Genomic DNA, 22,478 nt, shown 5'->3' with positions numbered 1-22,478 from the left:
TACTAGGTTAGGTTGTAGATTTAGGTGGTTTAGGTGGTAGATTCTAGGTTGTAGGTTGTAGGTAAGGTTAGGTTCAGTTTGGTTTGGTTTGGTTCGATAAGAAAGCAACTTTGGGTAGAGCGCCTTTCCTTGGTTGAAAAAAGAAGTGTGACGCCTGCTTTACGACTACCTTCGTAGATAACCTGCATGGTTAAAAAACTTAAACAATTTTGTTTTTACTGCCTGTAATCATTTTATTATTTACATTAAGTTGTATGGATAGGTTCTGAAATCATGCTTACAAAATGTCATTTGTATTTTCTTACCCCATCAAAGAAGATAAATGAAAATCTAGCAATGGCTCGGAATGCTCGGAATTGCCTTTAAGAAATCCACTTAGCTCTTGGACACTGCTGTTATTGCTATTTTGACATGTTTGGCCAATTTCTTAGTTGTGACTTATGCTACTGCACAAATTAATTGCTTACATTTCTCCTTTACTAAATTAGCACATGGTCACTCCCTATATGCTTATAAATTTGGCATTGGTAGGGCAGACATAGCACGAGCTACCATATGTGATGCTGTAGATTGTAGGTTTTAGGTTGTAGGTTGTGGTTGTAGATTGGGTAATTTCTTCCAGTGATTGAAAGACTTTACTTTCGGCGAATTAAACTTTGTGATTGTTGTGGGCTGTGGCTGGGTAATGCTTGTTTTGTTACATTACATTTATTTCTAACTCAGTGGACACTTAACTTTTGACTGGCATGCTATCGTTATGGGGTTTACCCATTGATTTCAGTTTCCCTGAAAAGTGAGTACAAAATTATATTTTTTTCTATGATGAGTACTGAGTACAAAAATCTTTGGTGTCTGGAGACACCAATCAGCGGCAACTTTTGCAACACTGGAACATAGGGTACACCAATGGTGGGCAGGTGGGTAAGTGCCCACCCACTTTTCGAGTGGGGGCCAACCATGTGTTTTGGCCCACCCACTTTTTACTCTAGGCCCTCGTCTCGATTTGAGAGGACGTCGTCACCTCCCATAATAAACAAACTTGGTAAAAATAAGTTCCACGAATCCCCACGCACGGACTCCAAGGTGCCGTGATGGATCCAAGGAGGCCCTCTATTCATACTTGACAGTCGAAGCGCCTGAGACTGATGGCCTGAGAGGCCCTAGTGGATCTGAGGAGGCCCCAATATCCACACTGGTCTGGGGAGGCCACTGACACCGGCGGTCTGGGAGGCCCCTTTATCCACACTAGTCGGAGGTCTGAGACTGGTGGTCTGGGAGGCCCCTCCCCTCCATCCACACTAGTCAGAATAGGCCCCTGACACTGGCGGTCTAGCCGAGGCCCCCTACCCTCACTAGTCAGAGGAGGCCCCTCTATCCTCAATAGTCAGAAGAGGCCCCTGAGACTGATGGTCTGGGAGGCCTATCCATCTACACTGTAGTCAGAGGAGGCCTCTGAGACTGATGACCTGAGAGGCCCTTATAATCACACCAGGCAGAAGAGGCCCATGAGACTGATGGACTGAGAGGCCCTTCTATTCATACTGGCCACAGGAGACCCCCCAAAACTTTCTGTCTGGGACTGGGAGGTCCCTCAATCCGGCACCAGTCTGAAGAGTCCCCTGAGACTGATGGCCTGGGAAGCCCTTATATTCACACTAGGCAGAGGAGGCCCCTGAGACTGATGGTATGAGAGGCCCTCATATCCACACCAGTCAGAAGAGGCCCCCGAGGCTGATGGCTGTGAGGCCCTTCTGTTCATATAACTGGCCACTGGAGGCCCCTGAAACCGGTGGTCTGGGAGGGCCCTCTATCCAAACTAGTCAGAAGAGGCCCCTGGGACCGATGGTCTGAGAGGCTCTTATATTCATACTGGCCACAAGAGGCCCCTAAGACTGATAGTCAGAGAGGTTCACACCTAATGAATCTGAGGGGGCCTTCTATCCACATTTACACTTTTCTAGGGAGGCCCCCGAGACTGATGGTCTGAGAGGCCCTTTTATTTATACTGTCCACAGGAGCCCCCTGAGATTAATGGTCTGAGAGGCTCTTCTATTTATACTAACCAGAAGAGGCCCTAGGATTGATGGTCTAACAGGCCCTTCTATTTATACTAGCCAGAGGAGGCCCATGAGACTGATTTTCTGAGAGGCCCTTCTATTCAAACTAGGCAGATGAGGCCCCTGAGAATGATAGTCCGAAGAGCCAGGTGGCGGCAACTTGCCGTGGCCATATTTCGGCTCGGTAGAGCCCCACAGAGCACATGAGAGCACCTCAAGGGGTCCTAAGTAGACACGCTTATTCCCATAAGGGTGCCACGCCGGCTTCTGAAGGCTCCTTGTAGGCATCTAAGGGCCCTTTCCGGCCTCTAACGGCTCCACCCGCCTGTGATGGCTCCACACCAGTGTTTATGAGCGCCACACAGCGGCGCCTTTGAGGGTCATACTAGTGTCTCTTAGGGCCCTATATCGGTGGCTCTGGGGGCCCCACACCGGCGCCTCTGTGGGCCACCACACCTGTGCATCTCAAGGCTCTATAAGTACATATGAAGGACCCACACCGACACCTCTGAGGGCCCCACACCAGTATCTCGGAGCTCTGAAGGCCCTACACCGGTGACTCTGAGGACTCACCGGCTCCTGAGAGCACCATGTTGAATGTTGATGTCTAACGGCTCCACAAGGCCACTGAAGGCACCACACAAGCCAAGCTCTCACTGAGCTCTAATGTCCATGTACCGGCCTCTGAGGGATTTAAGCCAGCGCATTCATAGCTCCACACCAGCAATTGTAAGGGCTTCACACTGAAGTATCTGAGGGTTCCACACCGGTGTCTCTAAGGGCCACATACCGGCATCTCTGAGGGCCCCATACCGGCGTCTCCGAGGGTCCACATCTGGCGGGCACCCATCATCGACTGAAGGTCCCGACTCCGAGAGCCCCATCTGCGTCTGGGAGTAACATGCCGTCTTAAGAACCACAGCGGCTCCTCTGTCGAAAGATGGGCGTCTGCATGCCAAAGGGGAGCGGTTCTGAGACAGTAGGGCACCTACGTGCAATAGAAGGGCGCCTATGAAGCCCTTAGGTGTGCCTTAATGCGAAAGAGGGGTGCCTCTGAGGCCTACATATATGGGCGTCCACATGCAATAGAGGTCTGCACTGCAATGGATCGATGCCATGAGGGTGCATTCATAAGAAACAGGGGCGCCGGCATGGCAAAGAGAGGCGCCTTCAAGTGTCCATAAAAGAGAGACGCCTATGATAAGCGCACATTGTATGCGACAACGGGGCGACTGTGGGACATATAGGGATGTCTCTGATGACTATACATAGGGCGCTTATATGCCAAAGAGGGCGCCTATAAAGCTAATGGGGGCACCTGGGAAACGAGGAAGACATTTGTGTAAGGGTTTTCAGGGGTCATGCACCGTTTGCGGCATATAGATTCTAAAAAAAAATCGGAGGGAGAATAAGTTTTAAAAATGGTGCGGACTTCCCGCACTGTTCGCTGAAGCGGTTACGCCCCTGGGTACATCTGCTCGATCTCAGAAGCTAGATTTGGAGGTCATACTTGAAAGCAGCCGGCAGGACGAGGCAAAAGTTGGAGGCCCCTGAAAATAGGAGGCCCCCTGGAAAAGGAGGCCCCTTGACAGGGTGGCCCACCCACTTTTCATGACGTTCCTACGCCCGTGTTCCCATCAAAAGGTTCGGACTAAATTTATTTTTAAAAAATCAAATCAACATGACAAATAGTTGTTGGATTAACTATGCACGATGTACGTCAGACACGTACCCAGGATTTCGCCCACGAGGGGATCACCTGCTCTTGAAGGGGCCCGCGAGTCACCCGGGGGCCCGGGGTCAGCCCAGGCAGGGACGTATCCAGGACCTTTCGATGGGAGGGGGGCACGGTGGGTCCGGTCCCACTGGCAGACAGGCCTCTTTAAAACGGTCTGCCCTGAGAAAATGTTAAAAATTGGCACGTAAAAATACCATTTATGCCCAAGGAGTGTGCCTAATGTGCATGGTATTTTACGAGCAAACGAAGCAAGCGAGCTCCTCAGTCACCGGTGTGAAAGGCCGTCAGATGCGCTGGTGTTGAGTCCTCACAGCCGCCGTTGCGGGCCGCGGGGCCTTAGGGCTTAGAGACACTGGTGGGGCCATCATTGGCATGTGCGTGGCCCTGCACAGTGGCCTGAAAGTGGAAAGTGGCCTTTCATAGTTCATAGACTAAGACTGGCAAGGACACTCAGAGGCTGGTAAGAGGCCATCACTGGTACTGGCCCAGTCACTGGTACGTGGCCCTCAGAGACGCTGGTTTGGGGACTCTCAGAGCCGCCGATGTAGGCCCTTAACCCACGTTCGTGTAGGGGAGGGGTCGAACGGCCCCCTCGGTTTTTCGCGAATAACTCGCGTAAAAAGCGGCCGATCGCGACGAAACTTTCAGTACCCTCGGGTTATTCAATTTTACACCTACCCTAAAAATTTCATGACCCTGACCTAAATGACCTTTGACCTGTGACCTACTTTTCGAGCCCATGTTTGGCCGGAATCGCGGTTCGGCGTATGTCGGCTCGCATTAGCCGCGCGTTTCCAGTCTTTTCGTGGTTTCAGGCGTTCAAACATGTGATATGATGTTGCCCCCATGCATTAGGGTGGGTGTCAAGGTCACCTGAAGGTCTGGTCAGGTCATTGACCTTTGATGACCTCGGTTCACTTTTTCGAGTTTTACATGTTTCTAGGCTAGTTTTTGGAGCTGAATTCGAATTTAGCAACCATATGAACATTAAAGGAAGGGTGCCACCTTTTGGACACAACGCAGTTTTTACAAGATTAGCCTCACATGAACCTAAAAACCGGCTTCACTTACCTATGCTCGAGACGGTCAGCATTGAATCCGCACGTGAAGTTATCATTTGCGAGTTTTGCTGCCAGCATTCGGGCAGGCAAAAATCTTCAGCACTATTTCCTCGTCGTGTTAAGGGTATTTTATAAAACATGAAATCAGCAAAGGTATGTATAAAAGTTATACTTTTGAAGCATGTTTTATCATTTTGAAAGGGTATATTTTTTCTTTATGGTATACACTTAAGTTTTAAAATTTTAATTGGGAAGTTTTTCTAGTAAGTTGCATGAAGGGTGAAGGGTTCCATAGATCTCTTAAACATTGTAAAGGAAAAACCTTTACTCGACTTATTTGATGTATTTATTTGATGTATTTATTTATTATTATTATTATTATTTGATGTATTTATTTGATGTATTTTATTGATGTATTTATTTGATTTGATTTTTGTCTCAGTTGCGCCATCAATGCAAATGGCAGAATGATATGTTGCCATGACAACAGGATATGCCAGCCGTCCTAGCTGCCACATCAAACGACCTTGAGTTGTAGTGGTGATATAAACAACGATCTTTTTTTTTGGCCAATGTATTAAATGCAATGTTTCGGTTTTTTGTATATTGTGGACGCGCTAACCACGTCTAAAAATTCAAATAAGTAAAATAGATTCATAGAACAAAAATTTCGGAAGGTGGCACCCTTCCTTTAACGAAGTAGTTTTGGTGCCTTCGTAACATGTTACGAAGCTGTCAGAGGCGGTTGACACCTACTGCGAAGACCCGGCAGGACCCCTACTGGTTGACCTGACCTGACCTGACCCGGCCCAGTTAAAATGCATGAGGACATCATCTGTGATCAAAATTAACATGATATTCGTGATCAACACCCCGAAAGCCCCCATATCAGCCACACTGCCACACTACGACGTTCTAACAGGTCCCGATTTTCCCGACTTCTGGGTCTTTGACCTGACCTGGAAGGTCAACCAATGAACTAGGACCTTAATATTGGGTGTCATCGGTTTCCTCTCGTCACGGGCAACACGCTCGTTTTTTTTTCTGCGAAACTAGCTCAATCATAGGCGAAACGGCAAGGGGGGGGGCAACGGGCCCCGCCCCCTTACCTATACGTTCGCGGCTGGAAAAACACCAATACGGGCGAGGGTTAATGTTACTACAATACGGCGAGGGTTACGGGCGATGCGCTGATGTGGGTCCCTTGGAGATGGCGTGAGGGGCCTCGCAGGTGCCGATGTGGTGGCTTTTAGAAACACTGGTGTGGGCCGTGGGGCTATCACAGACGGGTGTGGAGCCATTGCAGCTGATCCCTCATTGGCCGTTACTAGGGCCCTCAGAAGCCGGCAAGGTCTCTCAGAAACCGGCGCATTGGTCCTTTATGGAGATAAGTGTGGCTACATAGGAGCCCATCTGACTCATTGAGTGGTCTCCAGGCCTTGACACAATTCTATTCGACCGACCTCCTCGTACAGGAGATTCTTCTCCGTCTGACAGCCCTCGACCGAGAGGGAACATCAATCACTTTTTGCTGGATCCCTAGTCATGTTGGTGTTGCTGGCAATGAGCGGGCGGACGGATGTAAAAGTTTCAATGATACAAGCGGCAATATTTAGTGTATGCACCTCTCACACCTTGACTGCCAATAACACTTGTTTTCAGGTTGGCGTCAGTCTCCACTATCCAATCACAGATGGATACCAAACGAGGTGAGTTACAGTCACTGTCGAAGTATTCCTTGGTTTGCAGAATATTGGAATCCATAATCTAGGGGAAAGTGGTAGAATCTTTGGATGAAAACAGTGTGATAGGCAATATCCAGCATGAGTTAAATAAAGGCTGTTTATGTTTAACCTAGACTTTTTTGAAGCTGCGACAGATACAAACACTTTTGGCAAAGAAAGCAGTTTGATGTAGGTAGCATACCTTGACCTCAATAATGCGTTTGATAAAGTACCACACATAAGGATAGTATTGCAATTGAAGCTGCAAGGCATGAAGGGGAATATACTAGACCCGGTTGACAGGACGCCAGCAGCGTATAGTGCTAAATGGGTGAAGGGCAAGGTGGGAAAAATGTTCTGATTGGGGTTCCTCAGAGCTGTATTAGGTCTCATGTTCAAAATTTATGTAAATACAATCGACGAAGGCATAGCTTAGTAGAGTGCTCAAATTTGCAGATGCTATTAACCTGCGCCGTGCTGGTGGTCTGAGTTTTTAATGTCATGCTGGGGGCTCAGCGGTCAAGGTGGGCGCATGACCGCCACTGAGGGACCCTCAGAGGTCATTGTAGGACCCTCAAAGACCGGTATGGGAGCTGTGCGAATAGCTGGCGTGTGTTTCTTGAGCCTCGTGATAATCGAATAAGGGCCAGGGCCCATACCCCCATGGGGGCTCATCGGTTAGTTTGGGGGGGGGCAATAAATGCTATGATGCCCATGATTTGCCTTGGGGGGGGGGGGCAGTGGCGCGGGAGCCGGGGGGGGGGGGGCTAGGGGGTGCTGAGCCCCTCCAACTTTTCGGCTGGGAAGGGGGGCTCGTAAGGTATTTGAGCCCCTCCAACTGGAGGGATCGAAATCGGAAATATACCAACATAATTTCATAGATTCATACATAGGCGCGGGAACCGGGGGCAGTGGGGCAGCTAGCCCCCACAACTCTGGGGCCGTGGGGGCGGTGCCCCACAACTTTTCATAAGGTCAGGAACCGTTGGGGCAGCTTGTCCTCCCCAAATTAGGGGTTGTGGGTCACAAAGGAAGAAAGCATTTAAGTGAAAAATCCAATCACATTAACGCATGACATTATCTTATAGTTAACTCCGTAACGTTGTCAGCATCGTGTGCTTCATTCAACTCAGTGTTGGCTGCCTAATTATTGGCCGGCCGCCTCTCTCTCTCTCTCTCTCTCTCTCTCTCTCTCTCTCTCTCTCTCTCTCTCTCTCTCTCTCTCTCTCTCTCTCTCTCTCTCTCTCTCTCTCTCTCTCCCCTCCCTCCCCTCCCCCTCCCCTCCCCTCCCTCCCCTATGTCCTATTCACCGATCCTCACTGCTCGCTCGGGCCGCGTAGAGTGAGGCTCTGCCGACTCGCTCTGACCGCCCGCCGGTGACGTCACGGCCCCCTCCGGCAAGGTCAGGTCAGGCCACCGCTCGCTAGTGCCGGCCGGACTTGTCGGTCCGAAGCCATACTAGCTCCGGAACGCTACGGCAAAGACTGGTTAACCGGAATAGAGCCATATCGACCCAAACTCTTATTCCGACGGCGTTCCGTTTACACCGGCCCAAATCTGGCGTGCCGGAGTCGCTAGGGCAAAACGGACTTGAGCCAAACCAATTGCTGGCTGGGAAACTTCCTTTAGTATTTTATGTTAGCTAATAGCTATCAATATTTGACAGGGCGCATAGCTGGATCATATGGGAAGAGGATGCTGCTTGCTGCTCTCCACTCCCGTGGCAGACATAAAGGCGCGCAGCGTCACTCACGTAAAAATGGACGAGGTAAGACGTGACTATGGTGCCTACATTTGTGTTGTTACCAGTTACTCAGTCCACCCAAATCTACTTGTATCTATGCTAATCAACACATCATAATTCAATCATTTTTCTGGTTTTTCTTTAGACATTGTTCTTTTTTTGGCTCACTACCTGATCCTACATTTTAAAATCACTCGCCGAATCACTGGTGATGGTTAAAAATCAAGACAGCATTCATCCTCCTACCGCCATGCTTCCTTATGCGTTGCCATATCTTTTCTTTCCAGAAGTCCTCCCTTCATCTCCTGGGTCAGCCGGCCGCGTGGATGAAACCCCTCCTCACACCACTGAGTATCATGTATACCACAAATATCCTGGACTTGACTTGACTATGACGACTCATGAGCTGCGACCGGCTACCCATGCGATGGACGGAGCTCCGCCGCCCGTCCTGACCCCGGACGCTAGAAGGTGGGATGCTCATCATCTGCGTGAGACTTCTGAGACTGCGACCGGAGCCCCGCCGCCCGTCCCGACCTCTGACGCTGGAAGGTGGGATGCTCTTCATCTGCGTGAGACTTCTGAGACTGCGACCGGAGCCCCGCCGCCCGTCCCGACCCCGGACGCTGGAAGGTGGGATGCTCTTCATCTGCGTGAGACTTCTGAGACTGCGACCGGAGGCCCGCCGCCCGTCCCGACCCCGGACGCTAGAAGGTTGGATGCTCATCATCTGCGTGAGACTTCTGAGACTGCGGCCAGAGCCCCGCCGCCCGTCCCGACCTCTGACGCTAGAACGTGGGATGCTCATCTGCGTGAGACTTCTGAGACTGTGGCCAGAGCCCCACCGCCCGTCCCGACCCTCTGACGCTGGAAGGTGGGATGCTCTTCATCTGCGTGAGACTTCTGAGACTGCGACCGGAGCCCCGCCGCCCGTCCCGACCCCGGACGCTAGGAAGATGGGATGCTCTTCATCTGCGTGAGACTTCTGAGACTGCGACCGGAGCCCCGCCGCCCGTCCCGACCCCGGACGCTGGAAGGTGGGATGCTCTTCATCTGCGTGAGACTTCTGAGACTGCGACCGGAGGCCCCGCCGCCCGTCCCGACCTCTGACGCTAGAAGATGGGATGCTCATCATCTGCGTGAGACTTCTGAGACTGCGACCGGAGCCCCGCCGCCCGTCCCGACCCCGGACGCTGGAAGGTGGGATGCTCTTCATCTGCGTGAGACTTCTGAGACTGCGACCGGAGGCCCGGCCGCCCGTCCCGACCCCGGACGCTAGAAGATGGGATGCTCTTCATCTGCGTGAGACTTCTGAGGACTGCGACCGGAGCCCCGCCGCCCGTCCCGACCCCGGACGCTGGAAGGTGGGATGCTCTTCATCTGCGTGAGACTTCTGAGACTGCGACCGGAGGCCCGCCGCCCGTCCCGACCCCGGACGCTAGAAGGTGGGATGCTCATCATCTGCGTGAGACTTCTGAGACTGCGGCCAGAGCCCCGCCGCCCGTCCCGACCTCTGACGCTGGAAGGTGGGATGCTCTTCATCTGCGTGAGACTTCTGAGACTGCGACCGGAGCCCCACCGCCCGTACCGACCTCTGACGCTGGAAGGTGGGATGCTCTTCATCTGCGTAGACTTCTGAGACTGCGGCCAGAGCCCCGCCGCCCGTCCCGACCCCGGACGCTAGAAGATGGGATGCTCATCATCTGCGTGAGACTTCTGAGACTGCGACCGGAGGCCCGCCGCCCGTCCCGACCCCGGACGCTAGAAGATGGGATGCTCATCATCTGCGTGAGACTTCTGAGACTGCGACCGGAGGCCCGCCGCCCGTCCCGACCCCGGACGCTGGAAGGTGGGATGCTCTTCATCTGCGTGAGACTTCTGAGACTGCGACCGGAGGCCCGCCGCCCGTCCCGACCCCGGACGCTAGAAGATGGGATGCTCATCATCTGCGTGAGACTTCTGAGACTGCGACCGGAGGCCCGCCGCCCGTCCCGACCTCTGACGCTGGAAGGTGGGATGCTCTTCATCTGCGTGAGACTTCTGAGACTGCGACCGGAGCCCCGCCGCCCGTCCCGACCCCGGACGCGGAAGGTGGGATGCCTACAAAGGGGTGAAGGTGACATGATCTTGGGAAGGAAGTCGGACCAGGCGTCCGTGGACGACTACGTGCCATGTCCTTACTGCTATCTTTTTGTGGTTAAAACCAACATGATGCAGCACATAAAACATCACTGTGTGGCTCGCAAAACAGAATGCCCAGACATTCCCACGGTGCTGGCAGAGAGCCGGACGCTCCTGAGTGACGGCCAAGAAGAAAATACTGGGTATCACAAGGACATATTGTCTCGTATGCACGACGATGCAGTTACGAAGACCATAAAGAACGATGAACTCCTGAAGAAGTGGGGTGCCAACTTGCACGCGAAACTTGGAAGGTCGGGTTTTGCGCAGATAAGCCAGCGCCTAAGGATGATGGGCGAAGTTGTCCAAGCAGCCGGAAAGAGCATGCAAGAGCTGATCAATGGCGAAGGATTTGATACGGTTGTAAGTGCCACCAAATCCGTCTGTGGGTTTGAGCAGGACAAGCTAAACGCCCACACGGGGCTGCCCACATACAAAACTCCTTCAAAGGCCATGCGGATTGGAGGCGTGTGCGGTGCCCGTGAAACACCCCTCAGGGTCCTTTACAGCTGCCTCTCGAACCTTCTTCTCCGTTAGCGGTGATAGGTGTTCGCCCCTGACGCAGATGACGACCTTTTCCTCATCGGCTTCTTCTACGGGCCCTGTAGTGGACAGCCGCTGGCGTGACAGTGCGTCAGCGACAGTGATCCTGCTGGCAGGGGCGCTCGTCACTTCGTAGACGTACGGTAGCATTCGAGCCTACCACCTAGCAACAGGTGCTCCCGCCCAGTCTGAGAACTTAGGCGAGGAGCGTGTTCATCACGGACTGGCCAGTCCGGAGTGTTAAACGTCGCCCTCAGAGGTAGACGTTCCACCGCTCCATTGCTTGCACGGCACTGAGGGCCTCACGGTCGGACAAAGAGCACCGCTCGTCAGGACAAAGCACTGAGCCGTCAGGACAGCTGTGACATGATGGCACCAGCACCCAGCAGTGCTATCAAATGAATGATTCGGATGCGCGTGGCCGTGACGTCACCACTGTCGGTAGGTCTCGGTTTAAGGGCGTCAGAACCGGGCTGCTCGGTACCATTTTTGATGGTCTGGAACCTTGACTCTTCCCCCATCCACTCGAACAGCACTCCTTCCGTAGAATCACAGCAAGTTGTCGGATGTAAGCGCAGACTGGGATGGAGCGATTCGACCAGCAAGTCAGCGAGAGGAAACTTCTGAGCTCCCTAACAAGTTGTGAAGGAGATTCTGGCAAGCAGAGTCTGTCGAGACCAGGCCGGAGGTGATTTGCAGAAATCGTATCAACTCACCGTGCGAGATGAACGCTGATGTTCCTGCTCTCCGGATGGGGTTCCAGTTGCTCACATGCCGACCGGAGATCGATGTTGCTGTAGACTCTGCCATGAAGTCGAGCCTGGTACTCTTCGATTGTCGAAAGAGGATATATCTCAGCCACAATATGTGAGTTGGGCCACCTGATGTCAACGCTGCCCGTTGAATTTGCGAGAGAAGACCTGCGGGTTCACCCATGAGGACGCTTCAATCTTCTCCACGATGTCTTCCGCTCCTCCTGCACCTCATCTCGAACAGAGAGCAAAAGACGGCGCAGCTTGTAGTCCGTGGGCTTAGGGACGAGGATGGGACATTTGGGACGAGGATGCTGTAATGCTGGTAGCCATTGATGGTCGGGAGAATCGCATCCCCCTCCTCTTGTATGGTGAAGACCTCACCTGATGTTGGGAAATGGTGACACCCAGCTTTGCATCAGACCCAGGCCTGTGATGGCTTCCGCAGCGGCCATGTATCCACCAGGAAGAGGCTGGCATCCACCGACTGGTACCGGGCTGTGGCACGCAGACGTCGCAGAGTATTTACCTGTCACGCTGAAATGCATTCTCCCGAACCTGAGGAGGTTGGATGTGGATGGCTCGTAAGTGCATCCCTAGAGACGGCAGACGTACTCTGCACTAAAGTCTCAAGGTCGAGCAGGTTTCACCAGCATCCACCGTAAGTGTCATCGCTTGCCTACGCCTCTCTGCCTCCAGGATGACAGGGCCGGTCACCTTACTTACTGCAGGTGTTTACCTTGCACTGCAACACATGAAACGCCATGGTGGCCTTCTTCACTCGTGTTAACTTCCTCTTTCCGACTGCAGCATAGTGACTTCCTTCCACAGACGCGTCAGGTCACTCGTCTGGCAGGACACTGAGGGGCCCTGGCTGTTGGCATGGTCAGCGAGCCCCTAGCTCCCGCATGGCCTTCTACAGATGCTGGGTGTTCTGTCAACCGCGGCTGTCGGCTGATATTAGCCACTGCGTTGTGTTCATGACGAGCCATCAGACGACTGGAGGATTGAACGCTCGTAGGCTTCACACAAATCGAGCACCTTCTCCAGGGTGAGGGCACCGTCTTGCAGGAACTTCGCTAGATGATGATGCAGGATCTGTTCCACCACGAGGTATCTGATCGTCTTATCTTCAATCGTCCTGAAGTTGTTGCTCTTGTTCTCCGCGGGTCGGCTCATGGCCGGCCGTAGCCCAACGGCTCTCGGTGACTGAGGTAGCCGCGGCTGAAGGCCGCCACGACACCGCCGTCCCAAAGCTGCGTAGGGTCCGATCATATGTTTCCGAGTAGTTGGAGCCTCGCTCCGGCCAAGCATGGGCACCCGAGCAACACGCGCTCCGGTGTGTCCGGACCCTCGCGGCACACCAGGCAGCGCGCCACTGCACTGGGCAGGCCAGGTCGCTGCACTGTGGACACTCGCGCTCGGGGTGGCGTCCGATCCTGCGCAGATAACTCTACGAGTGGCTCCAGTGTCCCGCCCGCAGCTGGTGGACGTTAACCGCCTCGTCCCGAGACACCAGAAGCACCGGCATCGGCATCCGGTCTCCCATAATGTTTTTTGAAGATGCTGTCTGTCCAGCTGCGATGCCATGCCTTGGTGGCGGAGCGGCCAAGGCTGACAGCCTTCACGAAATTAATTCGTATATGATTGTCCAATTCAATTGTCCAATTCAAACAATCAGCCTTTACGAAGCAGCGGACGTCCATCGGGACGGCGGCTTGCGACATGCTGGAGGCCACTTTAGCCAGCACGTCCACCCTTTCGTTGCCGGGTATTCCGCAGTGTGCCGGGATCCACTGTATGAGGACTCGGAGTCAGGAGCAGTCGCCATACGGCGGCACCGAGTGCCGTCGGTCGTCTGACTCCCAGCACCACTCGCCAGCGTGGCGAGCGCCGCCTGCGAGTCTGAGCAGACGATGACTGGGCTCTCCGCCGGGCCGCCTTCCAGCTGTAGCAGCATCTCCAGAGCCCCGCGGATCGTCACCAGCTTAGCGCGGGTACTGCTGCATATCTTGACTGCGGGGGCTCGGAGCTCGTGTTCCTCGCCCGAGGGGAGGATTATCAACGCTTCACTCCCTCTGGCTGAGACACCTCCCTCCGCCGAGCCGTCGCTCCATACCTACACGGCGTCGTCTGGAAGGGTGGCCAGATGTTCCTCCGTTTCCGAGCGCCGGACGTCGGCTGGTGCTGTGCGGCTGATGTGGCTGCCGATGTCTAATTTATCGTCCTGAAGTAACATATATTGGCTAGTGCTCGCAAAGCGGACACATATTCTGTAGTAGTCTCACCAGGCTGTTGGCCTCTCCGACGGAAGATGAGATGCTCTACCGCAACACTGTTTGGACGCTCTAGGTAGGCCCGTTTACCCGGTTGATGCCCGCTAAGCAGTGCTGAACTAAACAACCATGTCTGCTATTTATCACTAAATCACCCGGAGCAGACGAAAGTATATCATGCGGGTATAACAGATGTAAAGTCGGTATCACACCGGGCGTCAGTGTTTCCGAATAAGTATGTAATTAGAAAGTTAACTCTTTGAAACAAAGGTGATGGCCTGAGGTTAAATATTTTGTGCTGTGAGAAAATCATTTAAAGCAACCAGTAATTGGTTGTGTTTTACCTTTTTGTCTATCAGGAAGTTCGTCAACGGTGTCACAATAGAATAATTTTCACCTTTGACAACGTGTATAACTGTAGGGCGGCCCATTACCTGACTAGAAAGGTTGTGAATGCACCCTTGTCCTTCCATCGATGTATTGTGATTGGAAGAGCGTCACGGCGCTGGTAAAAAACTTGCCTCAGGCTAGTCAAGGCGTATAACAGGGTTAACATTTCTTTATTTTTTCAGAGCGATATGTAAAGTGGTCTGTGCCCGAAGTGCAGAGACTGCGGGCGATACTGAAAGCCCGCGGTGGGCGGGTACCCAGTATGGATGACCTCAGAGACCTGTACAAGAGGGAGCCGTTCAACGGCCATAATCTGAATGACATAAGATGCAAGATGTACAAACTTAAACAGAAGGCAGTAAGTATTGACAATGTATTGATGCACTTCTTTGTACTTGGCGCGTATGTTTGTTGCGATGCGCTATATTCGGTTGCTTATTTTAGGCGTGCAAGGGATGATTCCTCCTTGATACTAACTGAGTCAATCGTCAGTTAGTTCTTCAATGTTCATTGTCATAACTATGTAAGTGTGGATAAGGTGACCTATTTTTGAGTTCATAGAACTGGAGCCAGCAGAGCTCCAACCGCATTTTTTTACTTCAATAAGCCAAATTCCAGCGGTATTAACCCTCGCCGGACCTATTGGTTTTCTACATACGCGCCGGCCGAGGGGGGTACTACGACCCCCTCGCCGTTTCGCCCCTGGTGGAGCTAGCGCGTCGCTGAAAAAACGCTTTTGAAAACCGTAATAGGCTCAATATTGTATTTCCTTCACATAGCTCCATGACTCCGTCCGATTTCACGGCGTAACTAACATCAGTTCGGTGGTCCCTGCCCTCAGGAGTGAGCTGCTGGAGCGGCCGGGCCGGGCTGTTCTGGGTTGGGTCCGGACGGGACTTGGGGACCGGCGCCGCCCGCGGCGTCAAATACATGTGTCTGCCCGCGCCCCAATGCCGCCCGCGGCGACAATACATGTGTCTGCCCGCGCCCCGATGCCGCCCGCGGCGACAATACATGTGCCTGCCCGCGCCCCGATGCCGCCCGCGACGTCAGCAGTGCTCTCTGTGGCAGCCAGTGAACAGCCGCCACATGGCCTATGTCAGGATCGCTCGAGGCGCTGCAGTAGGTCCTGCTGGCCGTGTCCGGTGTTTGGTTGTCAAGCTCTGAAGCACCGTTTTTGTTGAGTTTGGTTATCAAGCTCAGAAGTCAGAGGCACCGTTTTTGCTGCGTGATACCGATGGCACGGACGCATGTACCATGTTCGGTTGTGTCTCGTGTGCCTGGTGTAAGTCTAGTGATTGTGTTGATCCGATCGAGTCTGTGCTAGGGTCCAGTGGCAGCGCCCGATGCCGTCGGTCCATGTGTGGTCGGCAAAGGGTGGCCAGCGGCCTAGCGTACGTCGGAGTCGTGAGCGTCAAGATGGCGTGTGAAGTGTGTATGGGTTGTTGTGTATCTCGATAACGTGTTTCCTCATAATGGTTTCGATGCTGTAAGTTCTCGTAAGTCCGTTGTCATCAGTTGTTCTCTGGTGTCCGTCCTTCCCTGTTCGGCACTGGCAGCGGTGCCCGGTGATAGGGCTGAATCGGGCCGGGGGCTGGGCTGTGCTGGGTTGGGTCCGGATGGGACTCGCGGCCCGGAGCCGCCCGCGGCGTCAGTAAGTACATACATTGAGTTTTACATTGAGACAGAAGCACCGTTTTTGTTGAGTGACACCGATGGCACGGACTTGAGTACCATGATCCGTTGTGTGTTGTGTGCCTGGTGTAAGATTGTGTTGATCCGATCGAGTCTGTGCTAGGGTCCAGTGGCAGCGCCCGATGCCGTCGGTCCATGTGTGGTCGGCAAAGGGTGGCCAGTCCGGCAGCTGCATTTTTGTGTCCTTATTGAAATACACTGTCAGTCGTCAGAAAATGAACCTTTTTGCACCGTAGCGGCATGCTGCCGTTGGCGTGACGCTGCACATGTCCACACGGAGCCCGTCGGTGGGCGAGCTGCAGGCGGGGCTGGCGCTGACGGGCGGCGCCAGCCCGCGGCTCGACGGCGCGCTGGCCGACCGGCTCGGCTCCTGCCGGACGCCGCTGGTGGCCTCTCAACTGCTCTGCGCCGTTGCATACCCGTTATTGTCCATTATGTTTTACCGTTCGTGTCTGATTCTGGTCTCCATGGTTGATCCTATGTCGTTCGTGCCAGGTTATGGTAACGTTCTTTCCTGATGTACATACCATCGCGCCATATTCTGGAACCGTTCGTGCCTGGTGACGGTACGCTCTCCAGTCCAAAATGGTGCCGTTTGTACCAGGTTCTGGTGCCGGGTCTCATAACTGTTCGTGTTAGATTACGGTAGTTACTAGTTATGCTTGACTGTTCTGTAGTTCGAGCCTGAATTGCCTCACCATTTGTACCAGCTTATGGTGCTGAGCCTGACGCTGATGCCGTTCGTTCCAGCATTGGATCCCGTTCGTGATATACAGTTGCGCCAAATTCTGGTCCTGCTCGTGCCCGATTTTGGCCACATCCGTGCCAACGATTATCTCAGTTGGACTTTATCGTCATATTGCCTTCATTATTGACCGCAGAAATGGTCCATTGAACTTCGGCACCTTACAAACATTTTATTTGTATGTGCTTGGATTGAATTTATGTGATTTGATTGATTTTATTTATCTTGGATTGAAGCACGCTTTACTCCACTTCGAATGGCGTATCGCCTCTCTCGTTACACATGGGCTCGCGTCGTTTTTTTTCAGCGTGACATTGACCTTGACCTTTGATTTTGAGCACATTTTCGAAATCCTCAGGTTCTCTTCTTTCGTTTGACACCCAATTTTTCCGGTTTGATGCTGCCTGCGGCCTGCCGTCCTCTAGAAGGCTTACTTTGAGATCACTACACATGTGCCGGTTTTTGCCTTTGACCTTGACCTCTGACCTTGAAAATTGACCTGAGGTCAAAATTTTAGGTGCTTTAGAATCGTCTCGTAAGGACCTTTCGTTTGGTATCGCTTCTGTTACCGTAGCTCCCTTATTTACGGAGTTAGACAGGGGGGGGGGGCGAAAAACGCCCCCCGGGCTGCGGTGGTTGGGATTACCCCCCGGGCCCGGCCGGGTTAAGGTGTAGACCTCGAGTCAAGGTCAGGTCATGGAGCCCCTCAGGCCTCAAGTCACGAAGTTGATCAAAGGATATCATATTGCATAGCATTCGATTCTGCAGGTCTTCCCGAGTCCAATGGTGTCTTTCCCGACTCTCTACTTAAATTTGATCGGGAGTTATTGACGAAAAACTCTTATGACCCTAGTGACGTCGTAAATGACGTCACGCAAGGTCAACAATGCAATAGTGAAGCATCGGACCTTGCAAGGAGTGCATGAAATCACGATTCCATGCAGGGACGTACCCAACGGGGGGCGTCCGCCCCCCCCCCTTGGGTTTTTTAGGAGGCCCCAGATGGAATCAGGGCCCCGTGGGCCGAAGGTCCACGTTGGTTAAAATCACGTCGGAGGCGAACGAAATTCACGGGAATCCCCCCCCCCCAAAAAAAACACGTCAGGACAATCAGGGCCCTCTGACCAGCCTGACAAGTGACAGCTAGGGTCCTTCTTACTTCCTGGGGCCTCCTGTGAATAACCGTTAGTGTCTGTGTCTGACCGCTAGGGCCCCTCTGACTCCTCAGTAGAGAGGAGGCCTCTGAAGGTAGGAGGCCCTCTGTAAAGAGGAGACCCTCTGTAGAAAGGAGGCCCCCTGTAGAGAGGAGGCCCCTTTAGAGAGGAGACCCTCTGTAGAAAGGAGCCCACCCGGGATTCCTCCGCCCCCATCCCTTGGCAAAATTCTAGGTATGCGCCTGATTCCATGTGCTTGGGATAGTTTTAGATCATTCCCGGCGCCAAAATAGCAGTTTTCATATTTACCCATTGACTTAATAATGGTGAGGTCACGTAACCGACCTAACCACGTGTGACCTTTAGGAAAAGATCAGAGATATATACAAGTTGTGAGACCTCTGAAGGTCTCACAGATAAAACTTACATCTTCGTAAGTTTCATCTCCCTGTGAAAGTTCCTCTAGCACTGAGGGCGTTGCGAAGTTGCGACATCTGAGGACCGTGCATAGGTTCACTTATGTTATAGGTCACGTCACTGACCTGACCTGAGCTGAAAATACGGCTGATCTCACAAGATCCGGCTTGAGTCAAAGGTCAGGTATGCCAAGTTTCAGCTCTCCATCGCGGGCGTGTTCCGAGCTATTGCCAAAAAAAAAGTATGGGGGCGGCACCCGCCCCCCCCCCCCTTGGCCGGCGAGTGCTCGACTTCGACTATTAATTGATGGGAACATATGCCACAATATGCGAATAAACGTAAGATAAGCACCGAATCTGTCCATCGTGCACCTGATAGGTACACCTCAAGAATTATTGCATGTCCGTCCCTCCAGCATCTCAACCTCCGTGCCTCACCGGCGAGCGACGCAGCGATTCAATCCATGAAGGAACATATCCGAATTTTTTCTTCCTAGATAGGCAAAACCTTTCATTAAAAGATGCACAAGTTTATTGCAACATCCTAGATGATGCAATAAATCGAGGCAAAAATGTTGCGATAAACATGTTGCGATAAATTGAAATTTGTTCATCTTGTGTTACGATAAACGCGAGAAACTAGTATGTATGCTTTGGTACCTCCCAATGCAGCAATTATTTGAAAGCCGACTCAATAAATCATGTGTAACTGTGCTGGTAATGGTCATACAGTTATACCCACACTTCAAGGACAATCATGAACAGAGGGTCCCGACACGGTTTTATTTGCATAGCAAAATGTAGCCCCGTAATGGAATCGACTCCTATATAGTTGTTTTCTTGGCAGTAAATCACCAGTAAGTCCGCTGAACGTAACAGAGTTAATAAAACGACTCCTTTGGGGCGATAAATCCCAGACTCATCACAACACGCCAGTGATTGTCTCATTGTTCCATGGGTGCTGAGATGGTAATTGAATAATTGATGGAATTGTCAAATATTCTACTAGATCTGTCGTAAAATTATGTTTCATCATAATCATATTGTCTTCACATGTCTTGAATGATAGAACAGAGCTGAATTATAGAGTGCTGAGTGAACGAGACTTTGACGGGTTGAGAGGTTAGTGGACGCTACTCAGCTGGTAACCCTCCTTCTTCTGGCACTTATAATTCCAACATGTTACCCCTCGACTTATTGTATGATAATATCTCAGCTTTAAAAAGCTTCTAATTGATTGAATCGACAGAAATGTTAATAAATAAGTTTTCCACACCTAAATTCGCCATCCTCTTATTGTGTTAGCTGTTCCTACGTGACGAAGTGCAGCTTTAAAAGTCAGTTGTTTTGCTGCCATCTCTGGCGAATGGAGATAAGGTAGGCCTTTAAGTAGTTGGTAATGTCTTTTAACTAGCCTGCAGATGAGAGCGCAAACTTCAACACTAAATTTTGGCGTGTTTGTATTGATAACTTTTATATTGGTTGGTAGGTATACGATGACAATTTGGCAAGACGTCGGACTCGTTCAACGTGTTAACAGTTGAACATCAGGGCCGTCAAAGTTGAGTTTGTCTGTACCTAATACTTTATTATGAAACATTGCAACATCGAATAACGAATCTCTCCCTTTCTCGCTTTCACTCTCTCTCTCTCTCTCTCTCTCTCTCTCTCTCTCTCTCTCTCTCTCTCTCTCTCTCTCTCTCTCTCTCTCTCTCTCTCCCTTCCTCCCTCTCTCCCTTCCTCCCTCTCTCCCTCCCTCCCACCCTCCCTCCCCCTCTCTCTCTTTCTCTCGCTCTCTCCACAGTGCCTCCCGGAGACCCAGTCATCACTCTGGAGGGGCGGCCGGTGACGGGTCTGCTGGGTCCGCTCCGGCTCGGAGAACCACTCACACTGGTGTGCTCGTCTCGTGGAGGTGGGTGAAAAGTCACACTTATGCGGGATTGTGTGTTTGAGCACCCCGGTGTACACTGTTCAGTGTTCATCGAGGTATGTGCTAAAGCAGACTCTCTTCTCTCGAGGACTATAAATATTAGAATCTTCGAAAATGTGGAGACGTGGAAAATGTGAAAATGTTCAACTGAAAAAGGCGCAAAATGAAACATGATGTCAGCCTGCAGACGACTCCAACTTCCGACATTTTCTATCAACTTTCACGTTATTCCCAGCGTGAAAATCCTCACGAAGTGAGTGGCGACTACCTGCAATGTCGACTTACCGGCCCAGGTGCCACATCTCGACGGCCTTGCCACCGCCGAACCAATGCATAAGCTATGAGCTGCTGATTGAGACCCGATGGGTGGGTCGCCGGGCCGGCGGGCAGTCGCCATTTAACCCTCAGTCGCCGGCGCACAGTGTGAGTCCGTGGACCGATGGACTGTGGGTCGAGCGACAGGCCGTGGGCCGACGGGCCAGGTCGCCGCAGGTCGCCCGCCACGCCGCCCCGGTCGGCCAAGAAATATGGCAGTGGCCCCCCGGGCGGACGGCCGCGAGCGCGCCGCCCAAAGAGACGCATTCGTCAGCGTCGCTGGGGGCGGGTGGCGCAGGACGTATCGGCGTGCGCCGCCGTCGACCTTTTACGGCCGCCGAGTGGCAGGGGGCGGTACGGCGCGGCACACGGGCCCGCGGCAGACAGAAACCGGTGGTAACTGATGGCCAGAGCGACCGCCCGCGGCCGGAGCGCCTCAGCATTACTGACGCTTGCCATCAGACCTCTCAGCAGCTCCGGAGACCCAGACAAACGCGCACTGACCTGGCCAACGGGGTCTGGTTATGAAACTAGCCCGCCGTGATGAGTTTTCAGACTGAAAGTGGCGTAATTTAATCAGCGCGGTCGGCTACTCAGCCGTCTTGAGGATACACAAGTGGCTCATTAGTTCCACTCGACTGGGCGTTTCGAGCGTTCTGTGCACTCCAGGGAGAGCTTACCTGAACGGCTATGTATACCCAATTATATACTGCGTCCGGGGCTCACAATGCGCACTGCACTTTGCGCAGAAACTGAATCCGTGCCATGTCGGTGTTCCTCAATGTTCCTTATTGCGATACCATCGGTCACCATGGAGTTCATGCTGACTTAGATTCCACGCATGTATAGTTTCATATCAACGCTGCACACTTGCTTGCTTATTTTTTTCCGAGTAATGCTTTCCACGAACATGCCAATCGGCTTACAGCTATACTCACAACATCCGACAGAAGCCGTGTTCAGCTGTTTTTTTTTATAGACTAGGCTCCGGAGCAATAAAAGATATTATTAAGTAATTTAATTCAGCTAGAAAGATGTTCGTGGTGCTTTCGTCGACGGAAGGTCCATGCCTCGTTGATTTCGCGACGATGTCGATTGGCGTTGCAAAGAACAACGAAATTTCTGAATGCTGGTGAGTGGTGAGCTTATGTAGGAATGTTATGGTATAACCTCCACGAGCAGGTTTAAATGTCTGTCGTTCCTACTACATATCAATCACGAAGAGAAGTACAAAATAATGCTTTCCATTTTTCACCATGATGCAGATTTCTGTCCGCTGAATTTTGGCAAACAGTACCTGAAAGTTAGACGGCCCCGCTGACCTCTCTGACCTGATCTCAGGTCGGCCGCGACCCCGGTTACGCTGGCTGCGTAACGGTCGTCCACAAGAAGCAGAGGTCAGTAGTGACCCCGGGTCAGGTCAGGTCACTAGCGTGCTGCGGATGGAGAGGCTGACCCGAGATGACCTGCACGCGCGCCTGCAGTGCTCGGCAGAAAACAGCAACGTGACCCAGCCGGCCACGACCGAGGTGCTGGTTGACCTCAGCTGTGAGTAGATAAGGGTGGCCGGGAAACAAACAATGAGACTGGCCATTGAGTGAGCTCCCACGCACCGTTCGAATCAACTACATCTTATCCTGGCTTTGGATTTTTTACTCTGTTGTTGCCTTTTGCTATTTGACTTTTACATGGCATTTTACTCGACATTCGTGAAATTCTGACTGACTTTTGAATGTTCTCGTCATTACATGCAGAGA

General features: G+C 52.3%; 1 protein-coding gene and 1 long non-coding RNA gene across 2 annotated transcripts in view; both read left to right on the top strand.

Annotated features, from left to right (window-relative positions):
• The first annotated feature begins 5,607 nt into the window (after window positions 1-5,607).
• LOC122374840 lies at window positions 5,608-16,377 on the top strand. The gene is made up of 4 exons (XR_006255296.1): window positions 5,608-6,565; window positions 8,247-8,348; window positions 14,649-14,824; window positions 15,308-16,377. It is a non-coding gene; the product is annotated as an uncharacterized LOC122374840 (long non-coding RNA).
• Window positions 16,378-22,068: 5,691 nt separating this feature from the next.
• Window positions 22,069-22,478, top strand: part of LOC122374839 (nephrin-like) — a 35,919-nt gene continuing 35,509 nt past the window's right edge. Inside the window, exon 1 of the mRNA XM_043353846.1 lies at window positions 22,069-22,269. Coding sequence (XP_043209781.1) covers window positions 22,164-22,269 — 106 coding nt within the window. The 5' untranslated portion in view covers window positions 22,069-22,163. The remainder of the gene's footprint in view (window positions 22,270-22,478) is intronic.

Source organism: Amphibalanus amphitrite, unplaced genomic scaffold (genome assembly GCF_019059575.1).
Source record: "Amphibalanus amphitrite isolate SeventyFive unplaced genomic scaffold, NRLGWU_Aamphi_draft 001724F_arrow, whole genome shotgun sequence".
Classification (NCBI taxonomy): domain Eukaryota; kingdom Metazoa; phylum Arthropoda; class Thecostraca; order Balanomorpha; family Balanidae; genus Amphibalanus; species Amphibalanus amphitrite.
This window is presented reverse-complemented; position numbering and strand designations above follow the sequence as displayed.